Source organism: Stegastes partitus, unplaced genomic scaffold, assembly GCF_000690725.1.
Source record: "Stegastes partitus isolate 25-593 unplaced genomic scaffold, Stegastes_partitus-1.0.2 Scaffold1278, whole genome shotgun sequence".
NCBI lineage: Eukaryota > Metazoa > Chordata > Actinopteri > Pomacentridae > Stegastes > Stegastes partitus.
The window spans coordinates 29,328-49,465 of record NW_007579009.1 but is presented as its reverse complement, the minus strand read 5'-3'; the positions used below and the strand labels follow the sequence as shown (position 1 = coordinate 49,465).

Here is a 20,138-nt window from a genome sequence, read left to right as displayed (position 1 = left end):
AGACACAACAGAGACATTTCATTTAGTGACTTTGTGACCGGTGCACTGTGTACTGGGCAAAATGTTAAGCAGCACATTGTTCTGCTCCAGAACGAGCGAGAGAACCTTTTGTACAAGAATAAGTCACCATGTAGCTGAGAAAAGAAAGCAGCCAGTCGACCAGTAAGACGTTTCTGTGGCTGTTTTTTTTTATATATTATGCAAAGTGTTTGACACAGTTGGGCGTCTTCAGTCACAACTTTCAGTCGTTCTCAAACTTTTCGAGCCACGACCCCCAAGACAACATGTTTGTGTTCGTTACCCCCGAATCTGAATTTTTAATATCTCATGAGTCATAACTTTGTTCATGCATGAATCAAATCATTATATTAACAATTTCAAAAAAGGAGTGGGAAGAAGTACACACTTTCATTTTGACAGCCCTAATACACATTTATTTGATAAATGTAGGCTTTATGTATTTATATTTTTTGTTATATTGGTCTGGCGGCCCCCTGAAATTGCTCTAGACTATAGCACAAACAATATTTATTATTGTGCATTTATCTTTTATAATTCCTCAGTTTCTCCTCTGCGGGGAAACTGGATCAGAGCTACGTGTTGCTGTTGTCAGCTAGTGTGTTAAAAATGATTTTCAGTGACCGGCTGCACTTTTAGATGCTGTATTGTTCTGTGAATTTATTCCACATGCCACTGAAGTGCATCAATATTTCTGTTATCTGCAGTTTCACTGCTAATAATACTGTGCAGATCTGTGACTTTGGTCCTTGGAGGGAGTTTAGTTTTACTCTGCAGATCTGGACTATTGGACGTATACATCTCCTTCAGGATTTAGAACATTTAGCATTTCTCTCCCCCAATAAAACCATGAAAGAGGCAGAAGAACTGTATTTGAAAAACTGTGATAACATTATTAGTAGATGCAACAATGCCTCACACAGGAGCAGGTCCTTTTTCTGTAGTTCTGAGTTTTTCTTTACTCTGAAAATATGTAATCATGGGCTCATAGAATCACTGAATCTTCTTCAAATTGAATCAGATCCACATAAAACATGAAGGCAGTATGTAATGGTTTATTACTTGTTTTGAACAAAGGGGAGCAAGTTTTATGCCAGCACACTCTTTGCATCTCTACAACTAAATAGATGAAATAACCATAACTGTTTTCAAAATGATAAGGAGCAGATTAAGAGAAGGGTCACAGAGCTGAAATCACAGGTCTGTAACAAATCTGAAATCTGCAACTCAGACAGGTGTCCCATTCTTCCTAAAGGTCCTGCTGAAGTTGTCAGACACGTCCGTGAAGAGCAGCATGTGGAAGACTGACTATCGTACCGACTGAAATGAACTCTTAGACAACAAATGGTGCAGCTGTGGACAGTGAAGTTTGACTACTTTCTGTCTCTTTTCGTCTGTGGCATCGTGTCATGTGAACAAAGCTGTATTTTAAGGTGGCCTTTCATAGTCACTGGTCACAGGAGTATCTGAGCACTGACCACACAGTAACCTTTGTCCTTTAAAGCCACAGCTGACCATCCTGTGGATTAACTCACTGGTGAAGAATTTCTTTCTGTGCACTAACGACTAAACGGAACCTTTTTTAAAGCATACCATAAAAATGACATTTGTAACTCTTATACAAGGTGCAGACTGCGCTTCTATTTTTGTCCAGTGTGTCATTCATTGTATTCAAAAGTGTCACACGGTGCTTGAATTTTGTTTCTTCTTCTTGATAAATGACAACTTTAGCATAAATTGATGCAAAAAGGGCACAAATTGTCTCAAAAAATCCATTAGAGGGCAGGAAATGAAGGGTTTATGCTTCATGTTCAAACTTCTATATTCAAGGAATGCTGAATGAGCTTAAAAATGTAATGCATGTCCACAGACAGAACCCCCCAAACACGTGATTTTGTTAAATAAGTTGCACATCAGTCCCCCTCATTCATACTGTGACTCTGTGACAGGAGCCATTCTGCACAATGACTTCTACAGCAGGCTGCGTTCTGGTGCTGAAACTTGAACTGTTTTGAGTCAAGTCTGTTCGTTAAAGTCAGCAAAATGCAGCCAACACTGCAACAGGATAAAGTGGATGAAGCCAACTTTCCCAGGTTCCTCACATTCCACAGGTGGCAGTGCTGCGTCTGAGCGCTGCTTGTACTCTGACCCTCTGCGCGCAGCAGCTACTTCACTGTGCGCTCCAACTCTCACTCCGTCTTTCTGAGGCAGAGCTGCACCAACACGGTTCGTTTTTTTAGGTTTTCATCCAGCTAAGCTAAATGAGTGTGAGAAAAGACAGCGTGGAGCTGGGGGAGTGCGTCAGGAACCCGGGCTTCCAGGACGCAGACGGAGACGCGCCGGCGGCGGACACCGTCAGCGCCGCAGAGTCCGAGGAGAAGCGGGACTCCATCGGGGTGAAGCGGGACTCCATCGGGGTGAAGCTGGACCCGGACGATGAGTACAATCAGGTGAAACCGTACGCCGGCATGCCCAAAGAGGTGCTGCTGCTGTACTCCTCCCAGGCCCGGTACCGAGTGCCCCGAGAGATCCTGTTCTGGCTGACGGTGTGCTGCACGCTGGCGCTGGTGGCCATCACCATCACCGTGATCGCGCTGTCTCCGCGCTGCCTGAGCTGGTGGCAGGCCTCCCCGGTCTACCAGGTGTACCCCCGCTCCTTCAAGGACTCCGACGGGGATGGGGTGGGAGACCTCAAAGGTAAGATGGACACGAGGCTGCTGGTGAGGCTCTGATCAGAGAACATTAGATTGGTCATTAAAACTGTTTTCACATGTTATTGTCAGCATGGGCGTAGATTGCAGGGGGATGCAGGGGGGACACATCCCCTTAGAATGTAGAACAGGTGCATTTGTGTTCTTACATTTCATGTTTACTCATGATTTTTTGTTTTTCCATTACATAAGTGAAGACATTTCCACTATTGGTGCAGAAAATGCTCTGTTTGATGGCAAATAATTCACCAGAATTAATTTTTATTGCCAAGTTGAGCTTGCACACACAAGGAATTTGACATGGTGAATGAAACTGTGGTACCCAACTATAACAAGACAGGCAATAAATATAGACATCTAGATCTAAAAAAATCTAAATAAAATATTATATGTAAAAGAAAAGTATAAAAGTACTGTGTAAATAAGAAGCATTGTGAAAAAGAGACGTAAACTTGCCTAAAACCAGAGTAATACATTAGAAAACAGTTTAAATAACAATATTGCACATGTACAGATATAGCACAGAGGTGGTGCAACAGGAGTCTTTAGCTATTTATGTTCATGAGGGACATGTCCTGAGGGAAGAAGCTGCTCCGGTGCCGGGATATTCTGGTGCTTAGAGACTTGAAGTGCCGTCCGGAGGGCAGCAGGTCAAAGAGGTGATGACCTGGGTGGAAGAGGTCCATGAAGATGACCAGACCCTAAACTTTATGTGTCCTTCAAACCTACGCCCATGATAGCAATCGTCCTATCATAATCTGTTGTTAAATACTGCAATACTTTTAGTTGCATAAGATAAGATAAGGTCAGATAAAATAGAACTTTATCATTCCTGAAGGTAATTTTGCTGCCAGATGTTGCTCCGATAACAAATTTACACAACATGAGAGTGAATGCAGTGCCAAATAGAAAAGCAATAAAGATATGATGAAGTAGGACTGGGTAGAGCACAGAACAGGTGGACACAGTTGCACAACTCAGATAGGTTCAGGCAAAAAGACAGGTTTATTTCCAGGCAGGATTCGGTACACAGGTGATCAGTCGATAAAACAGAGGAATCCAGAGACGAGAGGCAAGAGGTCGCACACAAAACAGACTATGACTATGAAACGCTTGGACGACGACCTTGAAGTACAACAAACTGGCAACAAGACTGTGAGACACACAGGGTAAAGTACAAGAGGCAATGAGGGAGGATGGGACACAGGTGAGGAGAACAATCAGGGAGCAGGTGTGAGGAGATGGGGGAGGGGCGAGCAGGAAGTAAACAGAGACTACAGGTTAGTGATTTCAAAATAAAACAGGAAGAAGACTTGAAATGTGCACAAATAAAACGGGAACTTGACGGACATGACACTGGGACAGAAAAGGAAGAAGTAAACGGATTCTGAGTTAGAGTAATGTTACACACAGAATTAAAGTATTGCACAAAACATTTCAGTATTGCACATGGTAATAAGCTGTTGCACCTGTAGTATTCCTAATTGATAGTTCTGCATTTCAGAGGAAACAGTTGTTGAGTTATGATACCTTCAGATTGGTTAGAGATTAAAGGCTCTGCACAACGACTCTGTGGTCTTCAGTTGTGTGGACAATTAAAACTGTTGGGATTTATATGAGGTCACCACAAGGCGTCACATTTAATTATGAAGCATATTTAAAATGTTGAGCCAAAGTGCTGTCCAAAAGAGAAATAAGATCAGCATTACAAATGTACCGAACAAGTTTAAATATTAAAGTCGAGATCCTACAATATTATGCACTGTGCAAAACTACCTGACTAATTTAAAAATTAAGGTTTAAACCCCACAAAATTATACCCAACAAATCCAAAGATCCCCCGTAAGAAAGGGAAACACAGACGGACAATAAACACACAATAAACACTGGACGGATTGGTTGGACAAGAATCCACAAATCTGACCCGATGCAGCTCCAGAACCAGAAAGACCTGCAGGGTGGTGCATGGAGAGAGAGGACAAAGTAAAAAACTACAAGCAAGCAAAGACACAAAGTTAACATGCAGTAGTGGCGTATAAGTGTAATCAGGAAGTGTAAAGAATGACAAAAAACTCGAGAATACACACATAAATAGACAAGCCTATGGACTGGACAGCCAATGATGTAGAGCTTGTTGGCTAGTTTGAGAAGAAGTGGAGCTCCAAAAAGTAAAAAAAATAACAGGCAATTGAAGAATGCAAAACAAAAAAGGGGGCATTAATAGGAAGTTAAGAGTAGCACAGCGTCAGGAAGACAACCTAAATTTTTATTTGAAATTGCCGATAGTGGGACAGGATTTAATGTGGAATGGAAATCTGTTCCAGAGCCGCGGCGCAGGAACTGAAAAAAAAGTGTAATTTGTCCTGCATTAAAAGTAACCGGAGACCTCACGAAGTCCTGACAAACTGACATTCTTGAAATTTTGCAAGATAATAACCTGTGCACACATAATCTTGTCTTGTGTGTTTTCAAAACCATCTTTCAGCACCAAGGGAGCTCCAATTTAAACACCTTCAGCATGTTTTCTTGCTTTTACTTCGATTGCCTGAAGTACATCTTGTAATCTCAAATAGAACTTTAAGTGCACGACATTTCAAATTGCCAAATCATTATCATCAAACTCCAAGGACGCACGACGGCCAGATGTAGTTTTTACAACCGTTTAACTTGTTTACAAGCGTTCAATAAAAGATGAGCAGATGATTTGCTCGTTTAAAACCATTAGTTGGTAGAAGTATTCATGCCAGTAGTTTAGATAAATGAGTTGGATGGATGTAGACTTCAGTTGGACATTGTTCTGTTAAAAACACTGTAAAACTATAATAGAAATGAACTTAATCAACCTGAAACTTAAAGTATAGGTGGCTCATAGCATGGTTTTAAAGGCACTTCTAGGTTAAACAAACTGTGTTGTATGAGCAGCAAATACAATCAACGGGCTGTTAAATGGTCTTTTTTTCCCTCTGCGAGTATTGCATTTTCGTTAAAAGATGCACAAAAACACCTACATCATATGATCGCACACAACACTTCCTTCATTATTTATGGAGAGCTCTGTGGGCTTCCATGTTGTTTGTTGTTTCCTGGTGTGATTCATTGCACACAAACAGCCTAATACGTGTTCCTGTTGACAGCATCAGTGTTGTCGTGTCTCCTCCTCTCCTCCGTCTTTGAGCTGACTTTGTGTGTTTCAGTATAAATATTTATCAGTGCGATGTCTCTGCTTTGGCAGGAATTATGGAAAAGCTGGATCACTTTCAGTACCTGAACATCAAGTCGGTGTGGATCAGTCCGTTCTACCGCTCCCCCATGAAGGACTTCGGCTACGACGTGGAGGATTTCCGAGACGTTGACCCGCTGTTTGGAACCATGCAGGACTTTGAAGAGCTCTTGACTGAAATGCACAACAGAGGTTTGTCCGTTTATGTTTAGGAGGTGGTGGGAGCAGCTTGTTTTGGGGGTCAGCAGGGTCTGATTCATCTGTTTCCATCAGGTTTGAAGCTCATCATGGACTTCATTCCCAATCACACCAGCGACCGACACCGCTGGTTCAACTTGAGTCGGATTAGAGATCCTTACTACGAGGATTTCTACGTCTGGACCGACTGCGATCCAAATGGACCAAAGCCTAATAACTGGGTTGGTATTTGCACTAAATCTTACTGCACCATGTAGCTGATGTAGTCAACAGCAGTATACAGGTGATGTAGTGGCTCATCTGGAGTTAAACACACTGATCACATCAGATTTGTTTCCCCGTCAGGTGAGTATTTTTGGGAACTCGTCCTGGACTTACGATGAAGTTAGAGGACAATGCTACCTGCACCAGTTCCTCAAGGAGCAGCCAGACCTGAACTTCAGGAACCCGAACGTCGTCCAAGAGATGATTGTAAGATTACTTGAGCACACACATTACCTCTAATGATTTGTTTTTCAATGACTCACTAAAATCTTATGCTGTTTATTCTTCTCCTTTGTGCCATTTTGCTGAGGCATCCAAAAGTCTGTGTAATTTTTAGCAAGACTATACTATGAAGGGATTACACATTAATGTAGACCAGCTAAATAATGTGAGTGCGCCTGCGTGTATACAGTTTTTTGCTGTAGTTGCATGAATCACAAAGCACTTGTATAATCAATCACACTTTCCTCTTGAAGACAGTTTGTATTTTTACTGTCGTATCTTCATGCTTGTATTTTAGGATATAGTTGACTTCTGGCTGAAGAAGGGTGTGGATGGGTTCCGGATGGACGCTGTGAAGCACATGCTGGAGGCGGCGCACTTGAGGGACGAACCACAGGTGGATCCAAACAAACCACCAGTGAGTGTTACGCCTCCTAACGTTTACCCCTCACTTGATTCCGCTCGGTTCAGCTAAAAACTGTTCATCTGCAACAGGCAGGCAGCTGCTGGCTTTGTTCTGGCAGCTGTTTGTCATCACAGTGATTCAATGTGACCACCGAGGACGGCTGGAATCTATTCACATCGAATGCTCTGCTGTCAAACATAGTTAAACTTATGTAAAAACAAAGTTCAGCTCCAGTCAGATTGCATGTTGGGTGGCTGGCATCTGAGTTGTAATTAACATTGATAATTTGGAGGAAATACGCATTTACACTTTGTTTTGAGGGAAACAGCCGACCTATAACCTTGTACCTGACCTTTTGCTGGAGTTCACTTTATATTATTTAATCAACACTCTGATTTTTTAAAACCCCAAAATAAACCCAAAAAAGCACTAAAATTACTCCAGAAACTGTGAGAAAAAAAAAGAAAAAAGAAAAAAGAAAAAGAAATGCCGAGTTTTCAACCTTCCATCAATAGATTAACACATGGATGTGTGGCTGCATCAACAACACAGTAAATCTAAGCTTCAAATTGTGATATTGCATTAAAATCACTTTATTCTACATGTGTCATTCAGCAGAATAAACCAGATGCACTAACCAGATCCAGCAAAGAGCAAAAAAATAAAATTGAGCCATGATTGACTGCTGCCACTAACTGTCACGTGAAAAAAAATCAGAGTTTTCAAGTGAACTGCAGGCTGTGTATACACAGAGCTTCGTTAAATTCAGCATGGTGAAATATATTTCTAGTGTTGAAAACGTTTGTAGAGGTTATAAAAAATGTAAATAGGTCTAATCAAATGGTTTACTGTAGCACGCGGAGCCCTTATTTGAGCTCTCTCTACTTGTAGTCGTGGTTTTGTTGTTTCCAGAGACGTGCAGGACTTTAAACTGCAGTAAAAAATGAGTCCACAGTGAGTTCAAATGCAACATAAACTCCTTTTAACTGCTTTGGGTTCAGAGGGTTATATTTGCTTTCTGTCACGTTTTCCAGAACATCTCTAAACATTTGGCTTAAAATTAAAAACCGTCGTATCTTTAACCGCATTTGTTTTATTGAGATGTTTCCAAGGTGTGCAGGCCACACAAGACAGTAACTTCACTGCTCAAAGTTCAGCTCAGTGAATAATCTTGGCCCTATCATAGTTATATAAATGATTTTATTTAGCTGACTATTATAGTAGGTGGAGTGTCAGAGTCCAAATTTTAACAGTCCGATGCATAAAAGCTGCGCTGTGGGCCGACGCAGCGCCGCTGAAGCGTTACTTCCTCCCGTAGACGATAGAACAAACATAATCAACAGCTGAGTGGGAGAGTTCACACTGCACACGGTGTATCATTAATCATTTATCTCTGGCCTGCTGGAGAAAATAGTGCTCTTGGAATTCAGAGAGCTCATGATACATGCTGAGTTAAGCTCACTAAGAAAGAGGTTTTGTTCCACGGAGGCTGAAGTTATTTCTCACAGAGGAAAGATTAGTGGAAAAGAAGCATATTTTGGTGGATTAGTAAGTCAGTGGGATTTACTTACCGCTGCAGAGTAAGACTATAATACTGTGACTGACTCGTCCGCTTACTGTTGACTGAGATGTGTAACTCACTGCTTTAGCATTTCAACTAAGGATACTGGCGTTTGAACAATGTTGATGTGATGTTTGAACAAATAGCTGCAGCATTAAATACGACTGAGCCACCTATAACTGTCTGTGTTATCATTATTGCTTTAGTGCTGCTAGAAGGTTTAACGTCAGATTAACTGCAGTATTCGCTTTACTGGCCGTTGGTTTAAAGGTTTGCTTGTTTGGCAGCGCGTCAACTCGAGTCACGTTTTCAGGAGTTTAACGTCACCGTCTCTGAATGGAGTGTTCAGGACTGAAGCAGGGCCCCGACTGATTTTCTTAAACTTAATGCACCAAGAGGGTCGATTACTTCACAAGATGTATTTTTCTGCCTGTGTATATTTTCTTGCCACTTTAGTCTAGAAATCTTTAGTCTGAACACTCCACACACACACACACACACACACACACACACACACACACACACACACACACACACACACTCGTGATTAATGGACCTAATGTCAGTTGTCACTTGGCCTCTCGCCTCCATGTATCTGCTTACTGTCCACCTACTTGGCCTGTGACTGAGCTTCCTGACAAAGGAATACCTTTACACCAAGCTCTCCTAATTCCACTCCATCTCAGTAATAATGAAGCATTACTTCCTTGCTTTAACCAAATATGAAACCTGACTATAACACAGAGGCTGCTAGTGGTTGAACAGACCAGGAAGTCTATTAAAGCTACATCGACCCCTGTACGTATTTCTCTCCAGGAGCTGGTAACTACAGAGTGGGACCTCCACAGCGACTACACCACCAGCCAGGTGGGCTTGCATGACTTGCTGAGGGAGTTCCGGGCAGTTTTGGACACCTACAGTCGAGAGCCTGACAAATACAGGTATGAAACGCACACAGTACTGCCCTGGTTAGAACTGAGACTAGTCTACATATTTAACACACCACATGTGACTATATGACATAAACACAATTCATTGTTAACAGTTTTTTGTATTGCACTGAGTCACACTTAGATCCAATGTTATTGTGCCAGGACATAAATAAACATAGACATTTTTAAAGTCTGAAACATAAAGACAAAAAGCCCAGATTATGTAAAACACTGCAAATAAGAACACGTTGTTTTTACAGTGTGGGATTAATAAATCTGTTAATAAATGATAAGCTTAACTGAATATGATGTTCAACAGTCATCCTGCTGTCTTTGTTGTTGCCTTTTTGTGTGTTATCATACACGACATAAACGCTCCTGCTGTGCTGCAGGTTCATGGTAACGGAGTCGTACGATTACGAGGAGGTGGATAAGACCATGATGTACTACAGCACCCATCTGGTCAGAGAAAGTGACTTCCCCTTCAACTTCTACCTGCTGGACTTGCCTCACAATGCCAGCGGCGTGTGGGCGAAACATCTGGTCCACATCTGGATGGGCAACATGCCCAGAGGAGAGTGGCCCAACTGGGTGGTGAGTTACTGCAGTGATGTATTAGTTTCTTGGCTTCTTTAAAAAACCCTCTCCAATGAAAAATCATATAGGTTTCAGATTCGAACACGTAAGTCTGATTTACTCCGATATTATGATTTGTGCTGTGCTGAGCAGTTTTACAGTGTTTGAGCAAAGTCGTGGGTGAGCTGGTGTGCTCGAGCTGCCATGAGTGGGGGGGATGGATGTAGTAAGAGAGGGACTTTATACATCTACAGGTTCTAGGTAGGCGTAGTTTCATGAAGAAAACACTGAAAATATGCGACTTTGATACACAGGTAAGAGTTTTTAGGGTTTATATTAATGACTGGAAAGGAACTTTAAAAAATTCGCACATCTTAAGGGCAAAATAATGTGACTTCCAAAGATATTTCTAACAATTATGTTTGATCTTTTCAATGGTTACAACCCCCAAGACCAAATGACTGTTGACTTGAATCAAGGTCTTCTCTCAGGAAGCTTGGATCGTCCTCCTTCACCCTTTGCCTCTGTGTTTTTATAACCGTACGATGCTGTTTGTTTGTATTTGTTGGACTGAATGTCAATTGCTCATCAAGCTCTGTAATAAAAGATAAGAGCACTTTCACAAAAACCCTCCTCTGTTAAGGTAGATTGTTGCTAGTTGGAAAAAAAAAAAGTAACTGAAGCGCACATGGTTCTGTAACTGCTTTTGATACAGTGGAAGGAATCATTTTGGAATAAAAGTCTTTTGTGTGCTTGTTGATGCATCTGGGATCAGCAGCCAGCTGGTTATGATTTCTTTCGTCAAAGATAAGTGGATCTTGTAAAATCTACACTGACCTGCCCCTCTCAGAGCACACCAGCACAAAGGGTGATACAGCTTTATGATTCATTAACTCCTCTGCGACGATCTATGCTTACGATGTCACTGAGGCGTCAATCCTCCATCCCTCACTTCAGAACTTGAGCTTTTTCTTTCATGATCCCAATCCTATCCAGTTCAGGCTACCGTCTTCCTTCCTGTCCTATTCACCTTGTACGTCTCTTCTGTCCTCTCATGTCAGGTTGGTAACCATGACAGGTCTCGAATCGCCTCCAGTGCTGGTCCGGCTTACATTCGTGTCATCAACATGCTGCTGCTGACCCTCCCCGGCACGCCCACCACCTACTACGGTGAGGAGATCGGCATGGAGAACATTAATGTCACGCAGAGTGAGATACAGGACCCTGCTGGCAAATACAATACAGTGAGTACTACGCATACACTGAAAAAAAAAAAAAAATTAAATACTCATTGTAAATCTGTGCAAAGGACAGTCGGTGATTAAAAATGAACAGTTTAATTGGTAGCATCTCAAAACAGGAAAAATGTGCATAGACAATAAACAGGCATAAATGATGTAAATGTCTACCGTTCATAAAACAGCCTTTAAAAACAGTAACAACTTAATGAAGGTTTGATTTACTGCTGGTTTGCTGTAGTCTAGATTATTTGCCAGTATTATTCCTGTGCCTTCCCTACAGAGTGCCAGTCGGGACCCTGAGCGCTCTCCGATGCAGTGGAGCGGTGACATGAACGCCGGCTTTAACAACAAAACCAACGTCACCTGGCTGCCTGTGCACCCTGATTACGAAACGGTCAACGTAGAGGTAAAGAAGTCTTTTGGTAAAGTCTAACTCTGAAGAAAGATCTGACCAGAGCTTCCTCATGTATGCGTCGTCCTTCCGCTCTTTCTTTTCCAGGTTCAGAAGAAAGATGACGGTTCAGTTCTGGCTCAGTACCGTTTCCTGAGCAACCTCCGCGTGACAGAGCTCGCTCTTCACCGTGGATGGTTCTGCTACATCCACGCTGACGCCAACGTCTTCTCTTATCTCAGAGAGCTTGATGGGCTTAGCCAAGCGTACCTCATGGTGCTTAACTTTGGTAAACAATCTGCCATCACAGACCTGTCCTCCGTTTCTGAGTTGCCGGACCGGTTGACGGTGCTGATGAGCACCAACCACGTCAATAACGGCAAAGTGTACGAGAAGTCTCGGATCCTGACAGAAGCAGGGGAAGGTTTGGTGATTCAGTACTCCACTGACACCCGGTTTAATCCCACCCACCCTGAAGAGTGCTACGTTTCTGAGAAGGCCTGCTTTCTTCCCACCATAAACATACTTTATAAATGCTAATATGAACGGACAACAGCCTTCAGTTATTACAGCAATCACGTGATTCAGATTCTTCTTTTATAGCCCCTCTATGAGTAACTTGTGTCACATAATAAAGAGGACAACTGCAGAGAAATTCACTGTTGATGTTGTCTTCTTCGGTATTGTTAAAGGTTTTGGCACCGTTGTGTCATCCTTGTTGTCATGGCTGTAATAGGAGATGCTTGGATAAATGCAGTTTTCATTTCCGACTATCTCCAGACGCTATCTCCTCCTCTTGCGTGGAGGCCGAGGAGGGTCCAGGCCCAGCTCTGTGTACAGAAACGCCAGCTTGAGGGCTTCCTGTGTCAGGGAGAAAATACAGAGGACACATAACTCTGAATGTACACATCAACTCAACTGTTAAAACTTTTTGTTCTCAGAGTTAGGAGTTAGGGAGTTTGGGTTGTGCCACAAGTACAATGCAAAGCTTATATTAACATGGTATCTAATGAGGATGTTTTGAACATGGTGTTGTGCATTTGGCTGGTAAACAGAATGGAAATTTGATAACCTCCATTGAATCTTGGTGTTTCAAAACCTCATGATACCTTGAGGGCTAAAACGGATTTAACTTGGATTTACTAACTTCTTAAACTGGTGACTACACTTTTAAGTCAACCTGTAGGAGAAGGAGAACCTCAACATAACCCCAACTCTGTATTTACCAATATTTAAGCACAACAGGTTAGCTTCTTTACTAACTTACTTGGGGCCGAATATCCAGAGAACAGAAATTGCTATTTGGACCAGCTCTAGTCAAGTTATATCTCATGTCTGAAAAGGATTTAATTTGCCTTATTTATAGATATATTTGGAACTACATTTTAAAAGCGTGCCTTTAAAAATGTGCTAGCAAAAGTTACTAATGTCTTTAGGACCCTTATGTTTTCAGAAGGATTCCTGACCTCCTCCAGCGTCTGCTCAAAGTCTTCTGGTCCGAGGTGATTTGCTCCAGGCTGGATGTTCAGAACTATGTTTGGTGCCGTTTCACATTCTGAAAGAAAGAGGAAGACAAAAGAGATGAAAGCAAAAATGAGGGAAAAGAAAGATATTTCAAATTTCCTTTCAGACTTTTCCTCTTATCTTATTGTGTGCCCAGTTTCTCTGCTCCCCCTGTTCTCTGTCCACTCGCCCCAAATCTTCTCTCTTGCTCTTCTGACTCTGTCTTTCCTTTCCTTTCATTCATTCATCCTTCCATCTGATATTGCCCACTCCCCTTCTCAACCCCCTCCATATTATCCCCCCTCCTTCCCCGTCTCTGTGGTATGGACTGTTTCACAAGTGCGGTCTTGACCTTGACAGCTCCCAGTCTGTGGCGTCTAATCTCTTGCTCTGATACACTATCTCTTTACCATGCTAATGGGCCTGCCCACCCGCCTGGATGTGTCTATGCCATCAGCACTTTATCAAAGACTCCCGAGAACAGAGAGAGACAGATTAGGGAGACATATACACACATACACAGACACTTAAGCTGCCTGGTGTATGTGTGCATGAACAACAGAAAAGTGAGAGAGTGTGGAGGAGAGAGATAATGTGTGCATTTGAAACAGGAAGGGAGAGAGAGCGAGAGAGAGAGAGGGGTGTAAATACGGAGTACCACCAACGCGCTGAAGGAAGATTATAAGTGAGAGGGAGAAAGAGCCTGTCTGGGGGAAATGAGAGCAATTAGCTGACACATACACACTCACGCAGACACTCAGGCTTTACTACAAGGTGACCTATGCTATACTTTGGTCATGAACTTCCAATGCAGTGAGCACTTCCCCAGACGGACAGCCATGCGTCTGTTACTGCTGCCTCTCCTGACACGCACACTGACACTACCATTGGGAGATGACCCAGAGCTATTAAAACCTCTGATGGTGCAGAAATTACACCTAAAAGAAAGTGGAAAATCCATGCACACACACACACATAGACAAACACACACCCAAAGATAGATGTAGTCATGAACACCACACGTAGATGCACATATATATGCATCTACGAGGTCAACAAGTCGTTGAGCAGGTGTGTGTGAGATTACCTGACTTTGGCTTCATGCTGAAGTGTGTGTGAATGGCTTTCTTCAGCTGTTCAGTGTATTTGAGGACTCCTGTCAGAGGAACCCTGGCATCACCGCTGTAGGCCGTCAGCAGCATTGATGGGTAGTGCTGCCTCACACAAAACACACATTATGAATAAGTCCTAACTATAATGTTTCACAAAGGTTATTAGTTATTAACAGTCCTTAAATCAGCAGTGTGACATGAGACCACAGCAGAGCATCCAATATTAGATGTTAAATTTGTTGTATTCAAAGATGGCATGAATACCACCAACTGACCCAGTGTTATTCAAATACTGGCTCTGGACCTAAACGTGGGCTTTGGGAATTTAAACTGGATTTTGACTTTTTGTCTGAGCAAACTGCTACCTCACACCTGTTGTTGGCGTGTAAGTGTATGTGTGAATGGGAAACTCACTGTAAAGCGCTTTGCTGAACCTACCTAAGGTTAAAAGGTGCTATATACCATTTATCTAACATTACAAGTCGATTTACAATGCAGTGCAAACTACAGGTTAGATTGAATCTTAGAAAGCAGATCTGAGAAATACCTGAAAGCCAAAATGCCTCTACCATTTAACAAAAATGTAGCCATGTCACCTAACTAAATAAAGAAAAACATTAGAGTAACTGAGAACACAAACAAAAAAGCCATTTTGTTTTGAGGCAATGCACGGAAAAACTGCAGCCACATTCTTGTCTTCACTTTGTGTTTTCCTCTTCTTACCTGAGGAGTAATGTTGTGAAGAGGACAGTAGGAGGTGATGATATGTCTGTGTTTTGAGTTTCCCACTGGGTCGCCCCATTCATCTCTATCCTCCAAAGTTAAAGGCAGGCTGGGATCCTGCATGGTTCCCAACACATCCAGAAAAGGAGCCTAAACACAGGAAAAAAAAAAGATTGCTTTGGATGTTTGTGTGTGTGTTTGCTACCTTTTACTAAAAGGAATTGTGGTACAATCAGTAGGGAGGCTCAATTTATATTGAACTCTTAGATATTGGCAAAAGTGTTCATGTGTTAAAGCACCACTGAGAAACACAGTCCCTAATATTATAGTTCAGCCATACACTTCATGAGCAAACACACAAACCTCTAATAATTTAACATCTTACCTGCAGTGTGACTGCCCGGATCATGTGTGGGTGTCTGTTGCACAGTGCTCCCACTGGCACAGCCCCAGCACTGCAGGCTGTAAGGGCAGCGAGTGAAGGAGAAGAGACTCCTGAAGAGAAAAGGTGATGGAGACAGGCTTGGAGGTCCTCCACTCCTCTCTGCTTCCCCTCCACACGGGCTTGTCTTTGCCAAGAAAGTCCGCGCTCACCTCCACCTCTACGGAGTGTAAAAACAACACATTTACTTCCAAAACATGGAAAAGATAAAGTTTAAATTTCAGACCTGGCCAGCCCTCTCAGACATCCTTCATCAGCTTCCTGCAGTATTATCAATACAGAATCAATGTCAGCCCAGGTATGACCTCCTGGGTCAATCCTGCCAGGTTTGGTTTTTAGGTTGCCAGAGAGGTGACACATTACCTGATGTGGCAGTAGGCCAGAACCCAGCCTTGCTCCAGTAGCAGCTTTTTCTCTGGGGAGAAGTCCATGTTAAGATCTCTGCCATAAGCTCCGTAGACATGGACCAGCAGTGGCGCCTGTCTCAGACTCTCCACAGGTGCTGCATGAAACAATGTCACCGGCACCAAGGTACCATCCTACACAGGACAGACAGAAGGAGTGGCTTAGGAACTAGATGGAGGTGGAGTACATTTTTTGTGTATGTCATCATTTGTTCCTGTGTGTATTAGGTGTAGACATATGAAGTGATGCACAGGAGAGTGTGTACTATTGAGCCCTTCTATGAAAACAGCTTTATCAATAGACACTTGAGTCACTGCAAAATGCTTCCGTCCCTCCTGATCGTGTTTCAGTGTGTGTGCATGTGTCTTATATGTCAAGTGTCCTCACTTGGCTGCAGGCCTCCAAGCGTGTGGTGATATAATTGTCCAGGTTCTCTGCTGAGGATCCATCTCCAGTGGCTGATAAAAGGAGTCCATTCTCGGGGTACAGACAGTACGGCACCGGTGGGTGGACCGGAGACGAGATCAGGAACTCTAGCACTTTTTGTTGCTCTGCCAAGCCTGGTTTCTTGGTTTCGATGGCACAAGCCCAGGAGGGGAGCTTGGGTATGAGAGTAGAAATATTTAATAGATGAACAAATAAGACTGAATGATAGAGCAACACAACAATAGAAAAACAAGACTTAGAGCAAAAAATAGAATTCAAAATGAGTTGAACCATACTGACCTGTACAGTGTATGCCTCTTTGGGATGGGTCAATGGAACCACGATCAGGGCAAGTTGACTGACTGGTGTTGCTGCAACCAACACACAATAGTCTCCAACTATGTCCATGTCTTTAACTACAGTGCCAGGTTCAGGGGCAAACAGAGAGACCCAAGAGACCATGGATGGCTCTGACATAGGGGCCTTCACCACCTAGTGAGCATACAGAAGGATACATCTACTGACTTGATATTTCAAAGTTAATGTTGTATCAAATGTACTCTGTGAGAAACCACAGAAAGTTGTTATTAGAGGCCAACGTATTCCAGCACACATAGAACATTACGAGGTACTAAAGTACAAAAAAAGTTTTAAAACATTGTGACTTCTGACATTTTGTAGCTTTCCAAGAACATTTTGAGACAAATATGTATTATCAATAGTGGGTATATTTCCTGTGTGCAGAGGATATGATGCAAATTCTCCAGGATCACCTCAGCAGCCTGAGCACAAACGGATGTGGAACATACACCCTACAAACACAATGTGTTTAAATATGTATTGAACAAACGCTACCTGATATTCTTGTCCAGGCCCTGTATTAGCCAGTATAATGAGGCATCTTCTCCAGTGTTCCACGTGGTATAGGAGGTCCAGCTGGTGCGGCTGAACCACAAAAGGCTTCAAGTGGGATCTTGTTATATCACATAGCAGCACCTCTGAACGGTTCCTGCTGTTGCAGTTGATTGTCAGGATCTGTCGGTCTCTGGACAGGGCGACCTCCACAAACACACTGAGGAGATGTTGGTGTTTCAATTACATATGTTGTGGGAGCAGAGACAGCTTAGACGTCACACTGCTTACACTTACTCAGGCTGTGCTTCCTGATACACAGCGGTTATCCTGCTGCCACTGGAGGTCAGATCCAGACGAAACACTGTACTGGAACGAAGATCCTCCAGAGTTGTGTAAAACAGGACATCATCTGTGGCCCACTCTTCGACCAGACACACAAGCATATACAATATTATCCTTTAATTTGAGCCAGTGCTCTGGTAACTTTATCACAAGCAAAATACACAATTCACAAGTGCAAATTATTGAACATTTACCAAAGCTGAGGACTTTCTCCAGTGTGAGGACAATGTGTTGAGGGTCCACAGGGATGAAGTTTCTCTTTCCAAGCCTCACAACTACACACCTGGTTTATCACAACATAATAATCCACTTGTTAATTCTGTGTAAGAGTTCAAATTCAGTTAAAGAAAAAACTGTGTTGCTACGTAAGCAGTATTGTGTATCTGTTTGATTTACCTCAGCTCTTCTGTGTGACTAAGCTTCAGCGTGGCAGCAAGATGCTTCTCCTGTGGGGACAGCCGTATTCTCTGGACTGTCCACTGAAACCTTTGCTTCTTCTCTTCATTCTCAAGTCTTGGCTTCTCCTGCCCTCCAGAGACTTGTCCTAGATTTAACACCTGCTCTGGCTCCAGATCACCTACAAACAGGGCAGAGAAACTGAGTCATTCAAACAAGTTAGTCCATATTCCCAACCCAATAATAGGCTGCATGAAGAGTTGCCGATATAGAAATAAGGTTACAGTAAATAAATAAAAAAAAAAAAAAAGTGTCATGCAATTTAACTTCTGTAACCTCCTTTGTGGTTCGGCAGTCTTTAAAAGCTTTCTGTTGCTCATTTTCTGGCTTTCAGAACTGTTAACATGAGTAGTTAAGCTTCACTTATGTGTCTTGCTTACTCTGTCTCCTGTCCATTCTGTAGATGCCATCCTCTTCAACGAAATATATGTGGTGATGTCCAGACACCTGTGACAAGAAAAAAACACAGTAAAGTGTAAAAACAATACAGACTTTCATAAAAGTTAGCAACTGCTGCATCAGTGTCATTTACACCTTCCAAATCAATAATCAACAACAAGAAATGGGTCATATTTTAAAACTCAGTAGCTGTCCTTATGCTTCATGTAGACAAGGGGCTGGTATGTAAGTGCTACCTATTTCTTATTTTAAAAATCATAATACAAATGTTTTACCTACTGAGGTAAAACTCAAAATCCTAATGAAACAGTTCAAACCCACAGCAGGAGATGGGCCTCACCACTGAGTGATCAGGCACATCGGAGAACCTGCGGTACGTCGCCTTCAGTCTACGGCTGAAATACTTCTGTAAGTCCTTGTACCGCTCAAGTCCAGAGGTATCAGCTGATGAGACCGAAATGTCCTGAAAGGAAACAACTTTATAAATGGCCATTTCTGCTTTGAGCGGAACAATAAATCGATTTCAAATCAAAATCGCAATTTGAAGCAAAGCAGTTAGCACATTCAAAGGTCAGTGGTTTTAAAAATGATCCTCCCAGTAAAGTAAACCCCAAAACAAGAAGGTTGTAGTTTATTAAACACTTAGTAAATTGTTATTGCTTTTGTATTCTGCAATGCCAAAAACAGATCTGTAATAAGTAAGGATGTATTTATTCTTGCAAAATAATGTGCTGCTTTTTTCAGGCTCCAGCTTCTTAGATGTGAATATGTTCTGGTTTCTTTACTTCTCTTTGACCGTAAACTGAATACCTTCAGGTTGTGGACAAAACAACTCACGTATCATCCTGGGTTTTGGGAAACACTGAATGACATTTCTCATGATTTACTGACACGTTATAGACCAAACAATAAATCAGATAATTGAGAAGACAATGGACAGATTAAAGTGGAATCTGCAAATGAAAATAACTGTTAATTGCAGCTCTACTAAGTGTGATTCCCTGGTGACACTGAGTCTTAAATAAAACCTCACAGATTGCAGTGAGTGACAAGTATGAATGGGCTATAATGACATAGTTGGACATATTGATTGGGATCTCACACAAACTCAGTTATAATGAAAGCCTAAAAACACAAAATCTCAGGTGTTTGCTAGTGAAGTGATCCACATCCACAGGGGTTACGTTTCAGCCCTTTGCCCTTATCTGTGGCTCCGTACAACACTAGTTTTGTTAGACCGGTGAAGAGATACCGTGTTGAATAATGGACGGCTCGACGTTATCAATGCGATAGCCTAACAGTCAGTAACCAAACACCGAGCCTAAGGTGAGTAAAAACGGCATCTTTAATTGAACTGAACACCCTTACCGACGTGTAACAACGCCGGGCCGACAAGGATAGCCATGTTATCCGTGTCTCAGCTGCCAGTTCCCAAAACAGTAATCGAGACGGTGCGAGGAGACGAGCGGAGGAAAACAGCAGAGACGACAGAAGAGCCATGACCGAGTTCTAACGGTCATTCAGTAGAATTAACACAAGATAGCTGTGTTTACATGGTTTCAAGTAGCTAACAATCACTGCCAGCAAGTGTCAGTCACATTCACGACTGTAAACATATTTAATTTAACAAGCAAACGCCACATTTTAAACCCGTACTATCTAGTTTTTAATTGTAAATGAACCATTCTGCGGTTAGTCAACGTCCACAGCAGCTAGCAACACACGTGCATGACTT

General features: G+C 42.4%; 2 protein-coding genes across 2 annotated transcripts; one reads left to right on the top strand and one right to left on the bottom strand.

Annotated features, from left to right (window-relative positions):
• The first annotated feature begins 2,279 nt into the window (after positions 1 to 2,279).
• slc3a1 (solute carrier family 3 member 1) lies at positions 2,280 to 12,304 on the top strand. The gene is made up of 10 exons (XM_008298075.1): positions 2,280 to 2,715; positions 5,962 to 6,141; positions 6,223 to 6,368; positions 6,493 to 6,618; positions 6,932 to 7,051; positions 9,417 to 9,541; positions 9,925 to 10,126; positions 11,170 to 11,352; positions 11,630 to 11,755; positions 11,849 to 12,304. The coding sequence occupies exons 1-10, from the start codon at positions 2,280 to 2,282 to the stop codon at positions 12,278 to 12,280; spliced, it is 2,076 nt and encodes a 691-aa protein (XP_008296297.1). The 3' UTR covers positions 12,281 to 12,304.
• Positions 12,305 to 12,509: 205 nt separating this feature from the next.
• Positions 12,510 to 20,036, bottom strand: prepl (prolyl endopeptidase like). The gene is made up of 15 exons (XM_008298076.1): positions 19,772 to 20,036; positions 18,744 to 18,866; positions 18,385 to 18,451; positions 17,945 to 18,125; positions 17,743 to 17,831; positions 17,501 to 17,627; positions 17,207 to 17,423; positions 16,652 to 16,843; positions 16,313 to 16,525; positions 15,884 to 16,059; positions 15,464 to 15,680; positions 15,079 to 15,228; positions 14,331 to 14,457; positions 13,207 to 13,295; positions 12,510 to 12,601 (listed from the first exon to the last, which is right to left on the bottom strand). Exons 1-15 carry the CDS (start codon positions 19,901 to 19,903, stop codon positions 12,524 to 12,526), a joined length of 2,178 nt encoding a protein of 725 aa, XP_008296298.1. The 5' UTR covers positions 19,904 to 20,036; the 3' UTR covers positions 12,510 to 12,523.
• Positions 20,037 to 20,138: the final 102 nt, after the last annotated feature.